At 49.1% G+C, this 21161-nt stretch overlaps 1 protein-coding gene across 1 annotated transcript in view; it reads left to right on the plus strand.

Annotated features, from left to right (window-relative positions):
- HK1 (hexokinase 1) overlaps positions 1-21161 on the plus strand; it is a 78053-nt gene that overhangs the window by 36496 nt on the left and 20396 nt on the right. The window contains 9 exon segments of the mRNA XM_047762788.1: positions 4191-4310; positions 6676-6771; positions 7396-7495; positions 7601-7784; positions 14511-14666; positions 17728-17961; positions 20054-20123; positions 20126-20195; positions 20198-20359. Coding sequence (XP_047618744.1) covers positions 4191-4310; positions 6676-6771; positions 7396-7495; positions 7601-7784; positions 14511-14666; positions 17728-17961; positions 20054-20123; positions 20126-20195; positions 20198-20359 — 1192 coding nt within the window.

Below are 21161 nucleotides of genomic sequence, written 5' to 3' on the forward strand. Positions count from 1 at the left end.
TTTTGCCTTTTCTAGGGCCGCACCTGCAGCATGTGGAGGTTCCCAGGCTAGGGGTCTAATCGGAGCTGTAGCTGCTGGCCTGTGCCAGAGCCACAGCAATGCCAGATCCAAGCCACGTCTGTAACCTACACCACAGCTCACGGCAACGCCGGATCCTTAACCTACTGAGCAAGGCCAGGGATCGAACCCACAACCTCATAGTTCCTAGTCGGATTTGTTAACCACTGTGCCACGATGGGAACTCCTGGAGTAGGTATTCTTCTTCTCATTTCATAGATGAGAACATTGAGGCTCAGATGTTAAGTAACCAGCCCCTCAGGTCCTACAGCTCTTAAGTGATGGAGCTAGAATTTGAACCCAGGCAATCTGGCTCTAGATGTTGCAGTTTTAGCATTGTGGATTGCTTTTGGGCTGGGTTTTATCTTTGTTTTCAATTAATTTATATTTTTATTTAAAATTTTTGAGGGTGTGGTAATATAAAAGATTGTGGGCAAGGAGGAAGTTCCAAGGGACTGAGGAAGAAAAGGGTTGGCAGTTTTAAAATAGAGATGAATGAAACAGGAACCTCTTATCCAGAAGTTTGGTGTGAGGTTAGGAATAAGAATTGGCAGACCATTTTTCTGAGATCTTTTATCAACCTGTAGAGTATTCTAGTAAACCAAGGGCCTCATTTTGCCCACAATGCAACTCAGACTCACAGACTATGAGCAGTACTGAATTCTTGGTTATGATCTCATCTTCTGTAATGTGCAAGAATTTTTTATTGGTTTTAAACCTTTTATTTGAAATAGTGTTTAAACTTACAGAAATGTTTTAAGATAGGCACAAAGAGCTTTTTATGCCCTTTATCCAATTTTCCCGATTGTTAACTTTTAGCTTTACCCATCTTTTGGTCTACACACACACACACACACACACACACACACACACACAGTATCTTGAAAGTTTCAGTGCAATTTTACTTTTTTATTTTGTTTTAAAGGAACTTGCGAACATTATATTTAGGTAGGACACCCAATTTAAAACAAAGTATACATACAACAGAAACATTGTAAATCAACTGTATTTTAATAATAGTAAAAATGACAAAACAAAAAGCAAAATATACGGGAAAACATGCTTTTGTAGAATTATGATTTGTTCAGTGCAGTTTTAAGCTTACTCATTTCAGAAGCGTAAATGCAACCCTCTAAAAACATCGCTTATTTACTTTTGGAAATTTTGAATAATAAATGTGTAGGTTTTAATTTTCATCATGGTTTGCCTTTTTAATTGGAAAGACTGTCTGTGGGGGGCGGGTTTAAAACATATGAGCATGTTGTCAGGAAAAGAAAAACAAGTTTCGACACTAACATTTTTGAGGCTGGATAGGAAACTTCCCTTCCTGGTTGGTCACAGACATGGCTTAGCCCAGCGGTCACTTCCTGTCTTCCGGGCAGGCTTGTCACCCTTGGGTTGTGAGCATTTCCTTCTTAGCCCTTTTGGGTGGGTGTGTTTGGCCTGAATCAGGGGCTGGTCACAGCACCCATCACTGCGACTGCATTTCTGCGGCTGAGTTCTCCCTGCCTCTTCCTTCCGCCCAGCCCTCTCTCCTGAGGGCCTGGAGCCTCTGCATGCAAATGACGTGGGGCCAGCGGATGGGCTTAGTAATGGGTTTATGTCACTCAGAAATGTAGGTCGCAGGAAGCTTAGCTGGGCTTCCCCAGGGAAGGTGGTCATGTGTCTTCCTAGTCGGAGTTGCCACTTCAGCTATAGTCTGAGTAATAGGGGCTTAGGCTCCCAAATCAAGCAAAGTCAGACTCTAGAGCTGGGGCAGGGACTTCTGGGGAAGGATGGGCACAGGAAGGATCACTTCCAGCCTCCTCTCAGGAGACACGGCTGTGATGTCAACAGTGACCCTCCAGCCTGCAGAAGCCCCTCCCCCAGCCTGGCCCAGCTGCCTGGGCTGGGGGGCTGGGGGTGGGGGGGGGGCGGCTGGGGGGGGCGGGCTGGACTCTCCTCCACCATTTATTTGACATTTTGTTTCGGTTTCCTTTACTCCCCCAGTCTGTCAGGGAGTCTGGACAGATCAGCTAGGAATGAGTGAGCTGTGGCCTTGGTGAAGCTGCCTCTTTTTCTCCTCGAACCATAGCCCTGTGATGCTAATGGTCTAGTTTTGTTTAGCTTAGTATTGTTTTGGGGTTTTTTTTGTGTGTTTTTTTTTTTGGGGGGGGTGGGCCACACCCATGGCATATGGAAGTTCCTGGGCCAGGGATCAAATGTGAGCTACAGCTGCAGGTGCGGCCATTCCAGATCCTTAACCCCCTGCACCAGGCCGGGAATCCAACCTGCGCGTCCGCAAATCCAACCTGCATGTCTACAGAGACTGAGCCGCTGCAGAGATAATGCGAGATCCTTAACCTGCAGCACCACAGCAGGAACTCCTATTTTGTTTTGTTTTTAAATTCAATCTGGAATCAGAAAGCTGTGGATTCTGCCACATGGTCCTCGCGTCCTTCCTCACGCGTCCCTTGTCTGGTCCCTTATTCTTCCATAGCTCTTTATCCCAAGTACCCGCTTTGCCTCCCCCTGAATCCTTTTAGATGAGGGGAGAAGAGGAGGAGAGCAGAGGGGACATCTGGGAAGAAGTGCCCTGCCCCCATAGGTCACCTTTTCATGTGAGCTCTCTCCCTGGCACATTTGTTAAAATCAGACCTGAATAAAATAAAACTTTCAGTTTAATATTAAAAAAAAAAAAGATACCCTACACAGAAAGCCTTTGGGCAGTTGACCTTGTCTGGGAACATGGGCTGGGGTTGCTGCCTGTGACAGTGTGGTTTGGCCCTCTCAATACTGCCTTCTGGGATTCAAGAAGCTCCAATAGCTGTGTCAATCTCACGTAGAAGGAAGGTCTAGTGTTAGGACAACCATGTGAAAAAAAACGGAGGTTACCTGGATTGTGGCATGGTTGCTAAAAGAGCACATACATATGCTTTGGTTACATTAATAGAGGTATAGAGCTAGGGGGACGGGAGGTTCTTCGTTTAACTAAGCTTCTTTCTTGTTCAGGACACATATAAAATACTATGTTTGGGTTCCGGATGCATTTTAGAGAAGAGGAGAGATACTAGCGAGGTCAAAAAAGGTTGCTTTAGAGGTGGTGAGCCTCCCATCACTGACAGTATTCACGCAGAGGCTAGGGAAACAGTGTTCTGGATTCTTTCTAGTAGATTCTAAGATGTGTGTGCAGATCCCAGCAACATGTTGTGGAGCAGACAAGCTTAACTTGCAATCCTCTAAAGAAATTGTGGTGTAGTCACACCGTAGAATACCGTGCAGCAGTGAGAACGAGTAGCCTACAAAGACAGGTGGCAACGTGGATGACACACCCATGATGCAGAGGAAGGGAAGGCAGACATCAAGGACTGCACACTCTTGGCTCTGTTTATACATAGACAGTTGGGAAAAACTAGTGAGAACGCTGGAAGTCAGAGTGGCTGGCGACTGCCCTTGGGGGATTGGGTGGCAGCAGCAGTGACTGCACGAGGAGGGTGTTTGGGTACCGATGACCTTGTGTTTCTTGGTCTGGGAGCTGGTGACACAAGTGGGCGCAGCCTGTGAGAATCCAGTGAACCCTACACTTAGGATGGGTGCACTTTTTTGGTATGCATGTTATGCTTGAGTGAAAAATAAGATGTCAATAGCCTGAAGATGATGACATCACTCCAGTGGCTAGAGCCTGTGGAATTGCCCTTGGAGCTTCTGGAATTGACAGAGTGAGGGCAATGGCGATGAGATACACAGACAAGGCCAGGTGACCACTCCACCTGGGTGGCTGCTGCTGCTCCATAGTCTGTGTGCTCTGGGGGATGAGCTCATTTTCTCTGATTCTTAACATTTCATCAGCACCCAGATACTCATCTTAGTGACCACTGAGAGGCCAGTTCCGTGTGAAGGGTTCAAAGGCTTCCTAAGCCGTGTCGGCCCACGGGGCAGGCTCTTTGCAGAGGACTCTTCTCTGCTGGTCACACAGTGTGGTTCTTCACACAGGCTGCCGGGCGCCTTGGGGATGGGCACCATGCTCCTTTCTGGGGGTGTGTGTGTGTGTGTTTGTGTTTGTGTGTGTGTGTTGTGGGAGCATCGTTTACTTTTTTTCCTGAAATGCTAGGCCCCCTTTCTCCCTCCTGACTGCTCTCTTGTGCTTCCTCCAGCTTTTCGATCATGTCGCCGAGTGCCTAGGAGACTTCATGGAGAAAAAAAAAATTAAGGACAAGAAATTACCTGTGGGATTTACGTTTTCTTTCCCTTGTCGGCAATCCAAAATAGATGAGGTAAGACATGCTGGAAATAAGGGGCTCCACAGAAGCCCCAGAGGGGAAAATTTAATGAAGCCTTTTTTTGGACTCCTTTTCTCTTTTGCTTACGGGATGGCCTGTATGTCTCTCATATATATATATATAAGAAACATTTTTTTTTTGTTCTTTGTTTCACTTTTTGCTTTTTAGGGCTGCGCCCATGGCATATGGAGGTTCACAGGCTAGGGGTTGAATTGGAGCTGTAGCTGCTGGCCTACACCACAGCCACAGCAACAATGCCAGAGCCGAGCCACATCTGTGACCTACACCACAACTCATGGCAACACCGGATCCTTAACCCACTGAGCAAGGCCGGAGATTGAACCCGCAACCTCATGGTTACTAGTTGGATTCATTTCCTCTGTACCACAATGGGAACTCTTATTTAAGAAACATTTGTAGAAATTAATGTAAGGTCATGATATCATGTTTACTTTTCAATTACTTTAGCTATTTATGTATTTTTGGAGATGAGTCATGACGTTTGTGGCGGTCAGGCTGAGAACCGTTTTTTAAACTCAACTGAGCGAAGGAAAACAAAGTAGCTTTAGGGACCTTTCACAAGGCTTGTTGTTGGTATTAATGTTTCTCTTGGGTTTTGAGAACTGAGACTTGATAGTCACACTTTCTGGGCAGCAACAGGGTAGGACATCCCCCCCTCCCACCAGAGGGTCTGGTGGCAGTGAAGTGACAGTGCGGGCCATTGTTTGCTGGTTCATCAGTGGCTCTGGATGGCTTGCCATCCTGTGTGGGCTGGACCGGGCCCTGGGAGAGAGCTGCATTTGGGCAAGGCTTCCTCCCGAGAGGGTGCGGTCTTCTAGGGAGGAGGCTGTTGCAGAACTGGAGGGGGAAGTCAGAGCAGATGTGCTGGCAGAGGAGGAGCCAAATGTGGGGCCCCACCCACTGGCCTCCCCCGCCCCCCTTTCTCGGAGGAGTTCCTAAGCCGGGAACCCTGCCTGGCAGGAAGCCAATGAATCACAGGCTCTACTTACCCATCCTGAGGCCCGTGTCCACTCCTCCAGGCTGCCTGGGTCCTCAGGATTGTCCAAATCCAGACCAGCTGCCTTTTTCCACAGATGAACCGGGTGATCCCGAGGGGAGTTGGGGAAACTGCCCTCGAGGAAGTGGGAATAGAATTGCTCTCCTGATTCCTAACTCACGCTCTTTCCACAACATCTGAGGCTTTGGGGGTCTGGGGGTTGAAAGGAAGAAAACAAATTGTTAGGAGGCTTTTGGAACGCCTGGCTCAGCTGCAGGCTGCTGCTGGCCCTTCCCTGTATGTCCTGCAGGCTGTGGGACTTTCAGATCTAGGGGCAGGCTCCCCATTCTTGTGTCACCCCACAGGCTCTATGGCCAGAACAACAGCTTGTCCCAACCCTGCTGCATTCATAGTGAGTTCCTCCATTCAGAGAAAAATAGTCAATCATAACAGTTATTTTTCTTTTATAGTATCTTCGATTTTTAGAAAAAATACAGAAGCGATATGTGAAACTATTGAAATAACATAAAGGTGTAAGCGAAAGGTAGAATTCTTACCCTTATAACAGTCTCAAGTGAATAACCCTTGCTTATCTGTCCTTCATGTTTCTCCATTAGTGTTCAAACAAAAACGTATCATTTTGTATAAATAGCAAAATATTGTCATCGCTTACAAATAGGGGTTAAGTTCCAAAGTTGGGGAAGAGGTGTGAATCATACATAGTCAGTGGTATCCTCTAATCTCAGGACCTGGCTCTCCGAAGTTCAGTAGCCAAGAATTATTTTAGCGTTTTGTTTCTCTTCCCAATTTGGCTCTGTCAGAAGTCCCTTGGGGCTGTAAAAGCCAAGGTCTGGTTTGAAAGTACAGAAAAGTGATCAGGTAATAATGGGATTTCTTTTGCTCTCTCTCTCTCTCTTTCTCTCTTTTTGGCCTCGGTGTACAGTGGCTTGATATAGGATCTCAGTTCCCAGACCAGGGATTGAACCTGGACGGCAGTGGTGGAAGCCCTGAGTCCTAACCACTATGCCACCAGGGAACTCCCTTGTTCTCTTTTTATATGAAGTCTGGCTGTGCAACTGACATCAGTTAGATTTGCACGCTGGGTGGCACTTCAGCGCCGGCCTGCCACTTAAATGTATGCAAGTGTGAGCTGCAGGTTTTTTCCCCAGGGCAGCCCCCAGAGAAATCCATCGGGTGGATGGATAAACAGGAGAGGGATAGTATGGCTATTAACCAGTGTGATCTGAAGTGAGCTTTTTGTTCCTTCTGGATTTGTCACTGCCTTTGAGCAGACTCCCTAGACACCTGGGGCTTCTGGAGGCCTCCCAGCCCTCATCCAGCCCCATCTGCTCTCTTTTGCAGGCCATCCTGATCACCTGGACAAAGAGATTTAAAGCAAGCGGAGTGGAGGGAACAGATGTGGTGAAGCTGCTTGAGAAAGCCATCAAAAAACGCGGGGTAACTTCTCTCCAGCCACTGGCCTTGGCTACTTGGAGGTGGGGGAGGTGTGGGGCAGCCACTGGCCTTGGCTACCAGGAGGTGGGGGAGCGTGGGGAGAAGGCTGTGACCAGGGCTCTTTCGAGAGACAGTAGTGCATGGCCTGAGGCTTCACATGGTGGGGCGATCTTGAAGACCCAGGCAGATGAGCAGTGCTGATTCCAGGCAGAGCATCTCTAGGTGCTGCCCTGAAGAGCCAAGCCCTTGGGTGGTGCACAGCCTCCTTCCCACAGGAAAGCAGCCTGTGTGTGCAGCCCACGTGGTCATGTGCAGCCTTCCGTGGTTACACTGACTGCAGCTGGCACACAGATGCAGTGCGGTGGTTTGCAGAAAGCTGTGGCTCTGTGAGAAAAATCCACCCTGAAAAGGATCTTCAGCCAGATAATCAAGGAAACCTTGCTATTTCCATAATTTAATCGTCCCACTCGAATCTGGTGAATCTGAGTGCCAGCAGTAATGTAGGCAGCACCCCCATGGGGCGGTGGCAGCTGTGAGGACAGGAGCCTTCGTACCATGCTCTCTTTAAGGCTGGTGGTCTCTGATCCATGTGTGAGTGGACGGTGACACCCCCTTCTCTCCATCCAGGACTATGATGCCAACATTGTGGCTGTGGTGAATGACACAGTGGGGACCATGATGACCTGTGGCTATGATGACCAGCAGTGTGAAGTTGGTCTCATCATTGGTAAGGTTCACCCAGCCCCCGTCCCTTCCTGAAGCCGGTGTTTCCAGAAGGCACCGAGCCTTGGCGTGGTTACAGCTTCCCACTGCGTCTCTCTCTCTCTCCAAGGTACCGGCACCAACGCGTGCTACATGGAGGAGCTGAGGCACATCGACCTGGTGGAGGGTGACGAGGGCAGGATGTGCATCAACACCGAGTGGGGGGCCTTCGGGGACGACGGGGCCCTGGAGGACATCCGCACCGAGTTTGACCGGGAGATAGACCGGGGGTCGCTCAACCCCGGGAAGCAGCTGTGAGTCCCACCCTTTCTTATTAGCCATATGTGGGGCTTAGGAGACACTTAATGAAAGATTTGGGGTGGGAGATGAGAGGGGCAGGAAGCTGGGTAGTCACAAAAGGAAAAGCCCATCAAATGTACATTTAATCCCGTCATGGTGCAGCAGAAACAAATCCGTTAGTAACCGTGACATTGCAGGTTAGATCCCGGGCCTCGCTCAGTGGGTTAAGGATCTGGCATTGCTGTGAGCTGTGGTGTAGGTTGCGGACACGGCTCGGATCCTGTGTTGCTGTGGCTGTGGTGTAGGCCAGTGGCCACAGCTCTGATTCGACCCCTAGCCTGGGACCCTCCCTATGCCACATGTGTGGCCCTAAAAAAAAAAACAAACAAAAAAAACCTTTTTTTGGCTGTGTCCATGGCATGTGGAAGTTCCTGGGCCAGGAATCAAACCTGAGCCCCACTGTAACCAGAGCTACAGCAGTGATAACACCAAAACCTTAACTACCAGGCCACCAGGGAGCGCCCAAATGTGCATCATTTGTCACCCCTTTGGGGAGATACACAGTTGTGGAGTCTGTAGCTTTGGTTTTTTGTTTTTGTTTTTATGGCAACACCACAGCATGTGGAAGTTCTGAGGCCAGGGATTGAATCTGAGCCACAGCTATGACCTACACTGCAGCTGTGGCAATGCCAGATCCTTTAACCCACTGTACCTGGCTGGGGATTGAACCCCCACCTCCGTAATGACCCAAGCCACTGCAATTGGATTCTTAACCCATTGCACCATGGTGGCAACTCCGAGTCTGCAGCTTTAAGAGCACATTTTAAATGGTTCTCTCTGTTGAATTACACAGTGATCTTGTCCTTGTAAGACATTTTGAAAATTAAAAGCACAGAAACATTAGTGGAAGGCATTTCTAGAGAGTTCCCATCATGGCTCAGTGGTTAACGAACCCGACTGGTATCCATGAAGATGTGGATTTGATCCCTGGTGGTGCTCAGTGAGTTAAGGACCCTGCGTTGCTGTGAGCTGTGGTGTAGGTCACAGATGTGGCTGGGGACCGGCGTGGCTGTGGCTGTGGTGTAGGCCGGTGGCTATAGCTCCGATTGGACCCCTAGCCTGGGAACCTCCATATGCCTTGAGTGCAGCCCTAAAAAGACAAAAGACAAAAAAATAAAATAAATAAAAACATTTCTACATGCTGTTGTCACTAGGGCTGCCTTTCGCAGTGGGAGAGGCCACTCGTCCTCTGGAGTGTATGTGGCTGTTTATTCAGCCCACATTTCTTGAGCACTTCTGATGTGTCCACTCTGTGCTAGGCTCCAGGGGTACAAAGTAGCACCTGGAGTTCCCTTCTAGAACTTAAAGTCTGGTTGGGGAGTCACACATGCAGATCTCTGTCGCACGGAGAAGTGGGTGAGAGCCATGTGAGTCCGTGACCTTGGGGAGACTGGGGAATAGAAGAACGCCTTCCCTGTCATGTGTGGGCAGATAGGTCAGAGCTGATAAAGAGCATTACATCAGACGTTTTGGGCAACAGTGTTTTGGCCCTGGAGAGCTCTGGCTGTAGAAGTATGAGTGATGTTAATCAGGCTGGTGTGGGCGTTGCTTCCTTTGAGTTTCTTTCCTAAAATGCATGCAAATATTTCTCGGAGATGCTCGCAAGCTGCCAGCATCCTGATCCCCCTCCCGGCAGTCTTATCCTGGAATTGGATGCTGTCCTCATGCTGAGAGATGTTCCCTGACCCTATTGGCTTAACAGCTCTTATCCTATATCAGAGAGACATTATGGCAGGAAGTATTGATCATTTTGAAACCTGTCATGCAAAAGATCCCCCAGGCTGGCCAAATGGGCTTTCCACTTGAGTTAATGGAATTGCGTAAATGGCCAGCCTGTCTCCCCTGGGAGGGGTGATGGTGAATAAATGAGGTCTCACTGAGAGAACCCCGAGTTCTTCGACCAGCCTTGAAGATCTCCTTTGCATCCTGAATCTGAAGCACCAGTTTGGTTCTAAAAAGCCCCAGCTCCAAAGCTCTGATAGCCCAAGGTTTTTTTTCCCCTTTTGTCCATTGACCTAACCCCCAGTTCTAAAACCTGACTCCGGCGGACATGAGGCTATTCACCGTGCCTGTTTTTACATTTCACTGGAGATCTGTGGATATGCTTGATTATAGTCCTGCCTCAGGCACTTCTCCGGTTATTCTATGGTGTGTGGCATATGCACCACATGACATCACTGCAATCCTCAACGCTCCACATTCCCAAGCACATGTGACCCCAGGGTTTCAGATAAGAAATTTTGTACAGTCTCTTAATCAGAAGTCACTGATTATCAGAAGTATAATCAGTCTCTTAATCAGAAGTCACCCAGTGCAGGTAGGGAAGTTACCTGTGATAACAGATATGGCCCAGGCCTTTGTCTGTTTCCTTAGCTCAGTGTAGGGATCCCACATGACTTGGGTAGAATCCTAGATGCTCTGCCATCCATTTTGACATAGTTCTAAATTTCTCTAAAGGCCTGAACCATATGATTGGGCTGAACTGTGAACTGGGCTCACAGTTGGCTTGCAGTAAACACTTTTGGAATGGTGGGTGGATGGGGGTGGATGATGAGTGGCTGGATAGATAGGGGGATGCAGGATGGATGGAGGAGGGGAGATGGCCCGGTGGCCGGGGGGGTAGTTAGGTGGATAAAGAGGTGAATGGATAGAAGAGTGGGGGTGGGTGGGGCTGAAGTCCATCTCCGGTGTGCTTCCCTGCTTACTGATTACATAGGTCAGGTCTTCGTAAGAACAGTTTCAAAAAGATGACAAATTCTTGAGTTGTATCATATATTCTTAGAAATAGGCTACTGACCAGAGTCTTTTGCCAAAGTAAATTTAGCTGTGCTTCTAGGCTTTTGCCTGAGTTTTTGGGTCTTCCCTGTGTCTTCTGTGCTTCTGTGCAGTGCCACATTCTTCAAAACCCTTTCCTTTTGTTTTCCTTATAGCAGGGGAGAGTATTTGCTCCACTTGACAGATGGGGAAATTAGGGTCCTGGGATACTGGGATAGGACAAAGCTGGCCCAAGACTCTTTGTTGAGCTTTAATCTGGCCTAAGTTTAGGGTTTTCTGTCCTGCGTGAAAGTACAAGTTTTTCATAGTAAACTCCAGAATGTCTAAGGGACGTCTCATCATTTATGAACAAAAATCGCCAAGGATGGTCTAGAGGGATATTTTTCATCAAAATTACATAGAAGCCTTCAAAAACATACCTTTGCCCAGGCATCCTCCCAGCCTACTCACCTTCCCTCCCAATTCTCATTCATTTGGTCTGGGCTGTGGGCTGTCCTTAGGAGCCTAACTTTTTTTTTTTTGGTGGGGGGGTCTTTTTTCTTTTTTAGGGCTGCACTTGCAGTATATAGAGGTTCCCAGGCTAGTGATATTGGAGCTGTAGTAGCTGCTGGCCTATGCCACAGCCACAGCAATGCCAGATCCGAGCCACATCTGCAATCTACACTACAGCTCACGGCAATGCCAGATCCTTAACCCACTGAGCGAGGCCAGGGATCAAACCTGTGTCCTTATGGATGCTAGCCAGATTCGTTTCCACTGAGCCACGACAGAAACTCCTTGATTCTAATTTTTAACCAGGGTTGAAAACATAGATGTGTTGGCTCTGTACAAAGGCTCTGACTGCCCAGGTGGGCACCCACTCATTCATTTTGATTGACATTTACATTTACAGAGGACTGACTATAGGGCTGACACAGTAGCTCTGTGGCTCATGCCTTATTGCTGCTTCCTGACTTGGAGGAATGGCCCTGAGTATTAAAGACTTCCCCCACCCTTATGCCCCCAAGTTAGGTCTCTCTAAAGGAGATAAGACATCGGCCTCCTCCCTGTCACCCTCTGTCCTGAGCCTTTGATGTTCAGGCCCCATACCTGCCTCCTACTGTAGATGTCAGCCCACCTTCTTTCATCCTTAATTCCCTTCTCTCCCTCCTGTCTTCCTGGGCCTCTTGGCTCTTCTGTTTTCACTGTTGTGTCTGCAGTTTTGAGTTCCATTTCTCTGTGACTCCTCATCATATCTTCCAAAATGAAGAAGGCACTGCTCCACAAAAGAGCAACAGCAGGAGGTTTGGCCTGGAGAATTCTTCGGCTTGAATGGTGGTAGAGTCTTTTCAAGTCATACCCTGAATACCTCTGCTTCCTGTTGCTCTGCCTGTTCCGTGGACTCTCTCAGCCACTCTCATCCTCAATTAGGTGTTTGCAGACCTCCCCTCCTTCTCTCCGTCCCAGGGCTGCCTGTCCAAGCTGCCATGGGAGCTCCTGCTTGTCATGCAAGTCCTTGCCGTCCTGTCGGATTACGATCCCTCACCTGCCCTTCCCAGCCTCCCCAGGCCCTGTGGTCTCAGCCCTCCTGTGCTCGCCAGCAGGCAGTGATGCTGCAGCACCAGGGTGCCACCCACTGGCCTGTGGTCTTAGGCACCTGATGGATGAGAGGCAGATCATGACTTGCTTAGTTTCACTGGAGGCTGGTGAGGAGTGCTGTTGCCTCATTCGCGTGCTCCAACAGGGCCTCTAAGGACTGAGGAAGGACAGACCCCTGGCCTGGGGCTTCCTTTATCTGTAAAGGGGGATGGATGGCAGTATCTATGTGTTTAAGAGACCATGATGTAGAAAGGGAAGCACATCCTTCTGCATGTCTCCAGGAGGCAGAGTAAGAAGCCATGGTAGGGGGGCCGGGATGTTGTTTGTAACTCACCTTGAGGAGAACAACCTTCTGTTGTCACACTTGCCCAACGTGGGGGCAGGCTGCTTAGGAGAAGTGAACTGGACAAGCAGAGGCTAGTTAGGGGTGGGGCTACTGGCTGCTAGCATGACAGTAACTGGTAACATTTAATGACACTGAGAGGGACGTGCCCATGAGAGGGGCAGAACAGCACAGTGGTTAGAGCATATACTCTGGGGCTGCATTTCACTGGGTTAACAACGTGGAGTTGCCACTTACATTAGCTCTGTGACGCTGGGCAAGTTGTGTAACTGCTCTATGCCTCAGTTTTCTCATCCATGGAATGGGGGTAATAATAATGTCTACCTCATGGGGTTGTCACAAGGATGAAATAAATTAATATGCGTCAAGTGCTTAGTTAAGTGTGAGACACATGGCAAGGGTCACAGCACTCATTATTAACCAGGCACTGTGGCACTTTACCTGTATCAATCCCTATCCTCTGTTCAACCTTGTAGGTAGGCCCTGCCATGATCCCCATTATGTAGGTAAAGAAACCAAGGCCCGGAGGGGTGAGTAGCATCGCAGGTGGCAGAGCCAGGCTTGAGCCCAGGCAGCCTGGCTCCTTCCTGCTCTGAGATTCTGGTTTGGGCTGCACAGAGGCCGTTCCCACAGGTGCTTGTGGCAGCAGCTGGGCAGGGCAGCTAGGATCCTCCCAGGGATCCTCGACACAGCCGTGGCTGGAGCGCTCCTGTCTGGTCCTGTTGGGGTGGAACAATGAGAACTATGTTTCCTGCGCCTTGTTTTGGGGCGAGGGAGGGCCGGGTGCTCAGGTCTCAGCAGCATCCCTGGTTCCAGGGCCCGGCTCTGAATGGAACAGAGTGTTTTGCTGTGTCACAGCCAGCTCTGGGTGTGCCAGCTGGACTCCCTCAGAGGAGAGGCCGGCTGCCCTGATGTGGACATGCCTCTGATCCGTCCTACTCAGGGCTCTCTTCTGGCCTCTGGTCAGCCAGGATTTGGGGCCTGGATCTGGCTCAGATGTGGCGTCGAGTTCTTGGCAGCCTCCTCTCTGCAGTGTTGGGCTCCGTATGGCTGCTGTAGTCATGGAGCCCACCCCGCCCACACCTCCCAGGAGAGCCGATCCGCTGGGATTGGCCTGTGGCCAAATGTGGCCCGAGCAGTAGAGCTGATTGGCTTTAAGCCACTCGGAGCCCTCTCCTGGGATGTAGGGAGAGGTCAGTGGGGAGGGAGGGAGTTCCCCAAAGCACACTCTTGGCCTTTTTGGCTGGAGAAGGAGAACATGGATGCCAGGGAGGTGACCAGAGACAGGGGTCCCGTGGGGAGAGGCTGCACTTCAGCCCATCGTCTTCCCTCAGGGAAGGCATTTACCCTTCCTGAGCTGGGAGAGGATAATTTCTGGCCACCTTCCTGTAGGGATTGGAAAGCTTCCTGATAGCATGATGAAGGTGAAAGTCCTTTAAAAAGTACAGCGCAGGAGTTCCCTGGTGGCCTAGGGGTTAAGGATTCGGTATTGTCACTGCTGTGGCTCAGGTTCAACCCCTGGCCTGGGAACTTCTGCATGCCGCAGGTATGGCCAAAAAAAAAAAAAAAAAAGAAAAGAAAAAAAGAAAGAAAAAGAAAAGAAAAGCACAGCATGAAGTTTTGTAAGAGACAGTCACATTCTGCTCATTTCTGTCTGGCTTCTCGTCAACCCGAATTAAAACCCCAATGCTCCCCCCGCCTCCAGGCAGCCTTCCCTGCCTGCCCCTGCCCCGCGGTGCTCTCCTCCCGTTTCCTACCCTGGGGATGGGTGTGGGGTTTGGATGACCCTGTCCGCCACCCAAACTGTCCATCTGTGATTAAGCAGTCACACAAGTGTGTGGTCTTGCTGGCCAGTGAGACTGAGTTTGTGAGGGAGGGGGCTGTGGCTTCCTCTCTGCTTATGTGGCTCTCACCCTTCGTGAGTTGCCTGAGTGCTGGGACGTAGCAAGGACCTGACAAGTGCCCGGGCGCTTTTCTCCTGCAGGTTCGAGAAGATGGTCAGTGGCATGTACATGGGTGAGCTGGTCCGACTGATCCTGGTCAAGATGGCCAAAGAGGGCCTCTTATTTGAAGGGCGAATCACCCCGGAGCTGCTCACCAGAGGGAAGTTCAACACCAGTGATGTGTCAGCCATAGAAAAGTAAGTGCCCCCACCCCCTGCTCAAGGCTTTCTGGGGGGCACGGGGCAGAGAAGAGCCACGGGTCCCTTGTTACCCCTGGAGTCCTGGTTTGCTGGGCTTCTCCTTGAGAGTGTCAGGGCTCTCTGGTCAGTCTCCCTTCTCCCTTAGCTCACCTGTCCTGGGCTGCTCTCTCCGCAGGCACCTGGTGGCAGCTCGTTGAAGAGCCATCTAGTTAGTGGCAAATGCCAAAAGCTGTGTCTTCACTCTTCACCCTCCCCCTGACACACACACACACACACACACACACACACACTCACACACACACACACACACATACACAAAACTGGATTAGAGTCCTGGTGGTGAATAGGAGCTGACCGGCTGCAGGCCTGGGTTAATTCCTCCTTTGGGATATCAGGGCCTTCCCCAGATGGTGTTCCACGGAACCCTCGTGACCTCAAAATCGCTAGGTTTTCCCTGGAAAAAGAATTCTATGGCCAGTAGGTTTGGGAAATGCTGCCTGCTTATCCTCCATTTAGAGATGTACATGGTATCCATTAGCATTTTAAAGAAAACCCACTTTACTTCGGTTAACTGGTTAATTTCCCAAAATATTTTGTGCCTGAAACACCCTTCCCCCTCCCGCCTCTCCTTCCTACTCCCTGCCCCCCAACACTCATACACGTGTACGCTCACCTGTTCATAGCCAGAAGTGTTCTCTGGGTACAGGTTTGAGAAACAGTGATTAAGAGATAAGACAGGGCAGATAGCCACAGAAGGACAGAGCCCAGGCCAGCAATCTGGCTGCTGCCTTTTGGCCTCAATATAAGAAACCCAGACTTCTCTGCCTCGACTGTCATTTTCAGGCTTTCACCTGAGTTGGAAGAAGGTAAGCTTGGTAAACTTGATGCTGGGCAGTTTGATGAGTCAGATGGCTCCACGTCTGAAGGGCTCCTCCTGTCCGGTAACCAGTTCTGTGTGCCACCAGGCTCTTTCGTGGTTCAAGAGACTCCTCGTAGCCCTGTGAGGCCACTGCTTAAAGACAGGGCCAGCTTGGTGCTAGAAATGCCATTTCATCTCTGCAGGAGGCAGGCATCCTGCTGCCTGGCCATGGTCCTGTGAATTTGGACAGAGGCAGTAGCGTCCTGGCTCTGGCTTCTGGGAGAAGATGCTGATGCAAGTGGAAAGGACTTTGTCTGGACTTTTATTTTACATCCGAGTCCTGGCCTCACTCTCCTTCAGCAGAGATTGGTGCAGAGCTATCGTCAGTAGGAATGCCCACTACTGAGTTCCCAGTTGGCTCTTTGCTTAAGTCCCCTGGTCAGCCGCTGGGAGGGGGGGGAGCACGAGCCTCGTGGCTTATCTTCAGAAGCATTGACAGATCAGGAAATGCCTGCCTTCCTCTGAGCCTGTTTCTGGTGTTGGCTCCTTGGTTGCCAAGAAACAAAATCTGCTTGAACTCTCTCAAGAAAGCATGTATGTTTAAAAACACCCTGTCAGCTGCACATGTTGGAAGCATTCTCTTTAAAATCAGGAGCAAGACAGTATCACCTGTTTCTATTCAGTATTTCCCTGGAGCCTTAGGTAATTTTTTTTTTTTTTAAGAAAGAAAAAAAAAAAATCAAAGGCACAAGAATCAGCAAAAGAGGAAGTAAAACTGTCATTATTTGCAGATGATAATTGTCTGTATGGAAAACCAAAAATATTTGTACAAGGGATTATAATAACAGGGGAGGTTAAGAAGATGTCTAGCGATAAGGTGCAAAAGTCACTTATATTTCTATATATTGACAATAATTAAAATATGTATATATATATATATATATATATATATATATATATATATATGTACACACACACACACACACTTTTTTTGGCTGCGCCTGTGGCATGTCACAGTTCCTTGAGCCCATGCCATAGCAGTGACAACACCAGATCATTAATCTGCTATGCCACAAGAGAACTACAAAAATATGTATATATTTTTAAATACCTCTTTTTGTTGTTTTTGGTTTTTTGTTTGTTTTTGTTTTTTAGGGCCACACCTGCAGCACAGGGAAGTTCCCAGGCTGGGGGTCAAATAGGAGCTGTAGCCGCCAGCCTACACCATAGCTGCAGCAATGTGGGGTCCAAGCCGCTTCTGCAACCTACACCACAGCTCATGGCAACACCAGATCCTTGACCCACCAAGCAAGGCCAGGGATTGAACCCACATCCTCATGGATACTCGTTTTATTTGTTTTCTGTTGCGCCACAATGGGAACTCCTAAGTAAATCATTTAAAATCAACTATAATGGGAAAAATAAAAATCATAAGATTAAAAAATAAATAATGAATCTTTTTAGAATATTTTTAGACTAACGGAAAAATTATAAATGTATTACATATCCTTCACCCAGTTTTCCCCATTGTTAACATATTACCTTAATATGGTACATTAAAATATATACAATGTATATACATATGCATATATATATTCTTTTTAAAAAATAGACATCTACAGTAGTAATAAAGCTCTACCCTGGAATGAATCAAGAAAAGATATACAAAGCATGTATGCAGCAAATCCAAAATTGACTGGAGGAGTTCCCGTCATGGCTCAGCAGTTAACAAACTCAACTAGGATCCATGAGGATGCGGGTTCGATCCCTGGCCTTGCTCAGTGGGTTAAGGATCCGGCATTGCCGTGAGCTGTGGTGTAGGTCACAGATGCGGCTCGGATCCCGTGTTGCTGACCTACCCAAGAGCAGGTGCTTCTCCCCTGAGCCTCCTGGACACTGAGCCCAGGGGTGGAAGCAGCCATTTCTCCACCTGTTCAGGGCCATGTGTTCTGGCCTCTCCACATCTCTCCATGAGCCCAACATGCCATTACCCAGCCTCCTACAGTTTCAGCTCCTGCTGCTCGGGATTTCTCAAGGAGGGGACCCCTTCTCCCTCTCTTCTCAGGCACTTGACTGCCACACTCCCAGGCCCTGCGCCTGTGGCAAAGGGAGTTCCCCTTTCCAGGACCTTCAGCCCTCAGTGCTCTGTGCTGCCTGGTGTGGTCTTTAACTCCCAAGTATTGGCCTCTAACCTCACAGGAATAAGGAAGGCCTTCACAATGCCAAAGAAATCTTGACCCGCCTGGGGGTGGAGCCATCCGATGACGACTGTATTTCGGTCCAGCACGTGTGCACCATCGTCTCCTTTCGCTCGGCCAACCTGGTGGCTGCGACGCTGGGCGCCATCTTGAATCGCCTTCGAGATAACAAGAGCACACCCAGGCTGCGGACCACGGTTGGTGTCGACGGGTCTCTTTACAAGACGCACCCACAGTGAGTCTGCCCTTTGCTCCACTTGGCACGCAATACTGGTCTGGGCTAAGGACCTTCTCCAGAGGTCAGACTTTTGCACCCAGTGAAGGTTTTTGGCGGACAAGACAATATCTGGTTCTGGGCAGAATGGTCCAAGTTGCCCACTTGGGGAGGTATCCAGCCCTCAGCTGCTTCTTGCGGGTCTCGATTCTTTTTGCACTGTTATCTCTCCTCATTTTATAAGCTTTGTTTGAGACTTCTATGGTTGCCAGGAACACTGGGTGGAATGTGTCTGTATCTTAAATTCTCTTTCTTGTCTGCATTTCGTCAGGGACTTTAATCCTCACTGTAGCTCGGGTCATAGGTCTAGTGCCCACATCCCTGTTTTAGAAACTCCTATGAGTTCTTAAGTCCCCTAAACACTCAGATAGTACAGTTTCCAGACCAGAGATTGAACCTATGCCACAGCAGTGAAATGCCAAATGCTAACCACTAGAACACCAGGAAACTGCAGTGATAGTACCTTTTTCTTCTTTTTTTTTTCTGGCTGTATCCTTGGAAGTTCCCACGCCAGGAAATAGCAGTGACAATGCTACATCCTTATCCTGCTAGGCCACCAGGGAATTCCTCTCTATACTTTTTTTAAACTGGCAACTTGTCCATGCTTTGCATCTGAGAGCCAGAGAGAAACTAAGTTGTAAATGGTCCCCACCGATGCTGCCTTCTTGGCTCTTGGACGCCTTAGCATCAAAAGCCTTCTGTGGCCACTAAAAACATGTTTTGTATCTATCTATCTATCTATTTATTTATTTATTTATTTAGCTTTCTAGGGCACCTGTGGCATACGGAAGCTCCCAGGTTAGGGGTCAGATCAGAGCTGTAGCTGCCAGCATACACCACAGCCACAGCAACACAGGATCTGAGCCACGCCTGCGACCTACACATACCATAGCTCATGGCAACGCTGGATCCCTAACCTACCGAGCGAGGCCAGGGATCAAACTTGCATCCTCATGGATATTAGTCGGGTTTGCTTCCACTGGGCAGCCATGGGAACTCCCAGTTTGCACCTTTTTAAAAGTCTAAAGGTGAATTCTAAGTCTTTATGTACCGAGTTTTAACAGTAACTGCCTGTGGCATGATTTTTTGTTCAGGACCTCAGATATTTCTCCCATTGTATATATAATACGCATGTGCAGTGGCCTTACAGTTCTAGTAACAGTTAAATGAAAATTGACTTAAACTGAAATAATTTAGTGTTGCTGAGCGAGTTAGCTGTTACTATCTGCCAGGTTCTTTTTTTTTTTTTTTTTCTTTTTAGGGCCATCCCTGTGGCATATGGAAGTTTCCAGGCTAGGGGTCGAATCATAACTATAGCCACTGGCCACAGCCACAGAAAACTCCACATCCGAGCTGCGTCTGCAACCTACACCACAGCTCATGGCAGTGCCAGATCCTTAACCCACTAAGCGAGGCCCAGGGATCAAACCACATCCTCATGGATCGTAGTTGGGTTCTCAACCTGCTGAGCCACAATAGGAACTCCCTGTCTGACTTTTAAACACTGGCCTCTTGGTTGACCACAGTGCTGTATTATGTATCATCTCCTTGTCATGGTGGAAGACAAAATTTTTTTGGACTCTGAATTATCTTTTTCTTTTCTTCTCGGACTTTTTAGGGCTGTACCTGTAGCATATGGAGGTTTCCAGGCTAGGTGTTAATCCGAGCTGCAGCTGCTAGCCTGCGCCACAGCCATAGCAAGGCCAGATCCTTAACCCACTTAGCAAGGCCAGGGATTGAACCTGCATCCTCATGGATGCTCTTCAGATTCGTTTCCACTGACCCACAATGGGAACTTCTGGAGCCTGAATTTTCTGAATTCAATATTCATATAATAATGAGAACCTTGTCTTTTTATGGTGACTATGGGTGATTTCACTTTTCCCTTTTTGCCTGTCTGCACTTGCCAACTCTCCTACGGTGGATGTGTATGACTTGAGTACTGAGGAAGGCAAGTGTAGTAGATGGAATTAAAGTGTGAAAAAAGAGAAAAGGCAGTCCTCAAGGCCCCTACAGTCCAGCTCAGTCTGGCTGTGGTGCCCCCACGTCCCAGGTACTCCCGGCGTTTCCACAAGACTCTGAGGCGCTTGGTGCCCGACTGTGATGTGCGTTTCCTCCTCTCGGAGAGAGCGGCAGCGGCAAGGGGGCCGCCATGGTGACTGCGGTGGCCTACCGCCTGGCTGAGCAGCACCGGCAGACCAGGAGACCCTGGCCCACTTCAGTCTCACCAAGGATATGCTGCTGGAGGTGAAAAGGAGGATGCGGGCCGAGATGGATTTGGGGCGGAAGAAGGAGACGCATGACAAGGCCGTGGTCAAGATGCTGCCCTCCTTTGTCCGGAGCACTCCTGATGGGACGGGTAAGGACTCTGTGGGGGCTGGTGTGCCCCTCCTGCCTCTCATACCAGTGACAAGTCCCGTGGGGCTGCAGGGAGGTTGGCCTCTCCGGGGGACACAGTTACACTAGGATTGCCTGGCTTTGGCAAGAGCTAGCAACCCACTCAAATCTCTCTTTTCCATTTTTACCACTGATTGACATGTGTGTGACTCAAGGCAGTTGACTTCCTCTGGTCCAGCCTCCCAGGCAGGTGCCATCTCTAAAACCACAAACCCTGCTCAGAATTAGAAAGTATTCTTAAAGAAGAGAGCTTCAGGAGTTGTAGTCGTGGCTCAGCAGTTAGTGAACCCGGCTAGCATCCATGAGGATGCGGGTTTGATCTCTGGCCTGGCTTAGTGGTTAAGGATCCAGCATTGCTGTGAGCTGTGGTTTAGGTTGCAGACGCAACTCAGATCCTGAGTTGCTATGGCTCTGGCATAGCCGGTGGCTACAACTCTGATTGGACCCCTGGCCTGGGAATCTCCATATGCTTCAGGTGTGGCCCTAAAAAGACAAAAAGACAAAAAAAAAAAGAGAGAGCTGGGCAAGTCCTGAAGCCCTGAGTTTGCTATAGGTCCTCTGATAAATAGGGTAAACCGGAAGAAGGATAAACACCCAATACCTTCTTCCTAGGTCCTGGGTTGCAGGCAGGGTGAGTGTGAGGCACACAGGGGGCTGGAGATTTTTACACTGGGCAGATTGGAGCTCAGCATCCAGCCCTTACTGTTGACCTTGCTGGTCCTCTTGAAGCTGAGCACTCTGGGGAGACCAGTGAGTTTGTGATA

Source organism: Phacochoerus africanus, chromosome 15, assembly GCF_016906955.1.
Source record: "Phacochoerus africanus isolate WHEZ1 chromosome 15, ROS_Pafr_v1, whole genome shotgun sequence".
Lineage (NCBI taxonomy): Eukaryota > Metazoa > Chordata > Mammalia > Artiodactyla > Suidae > Phacochoerus > Phacochoerus africanus.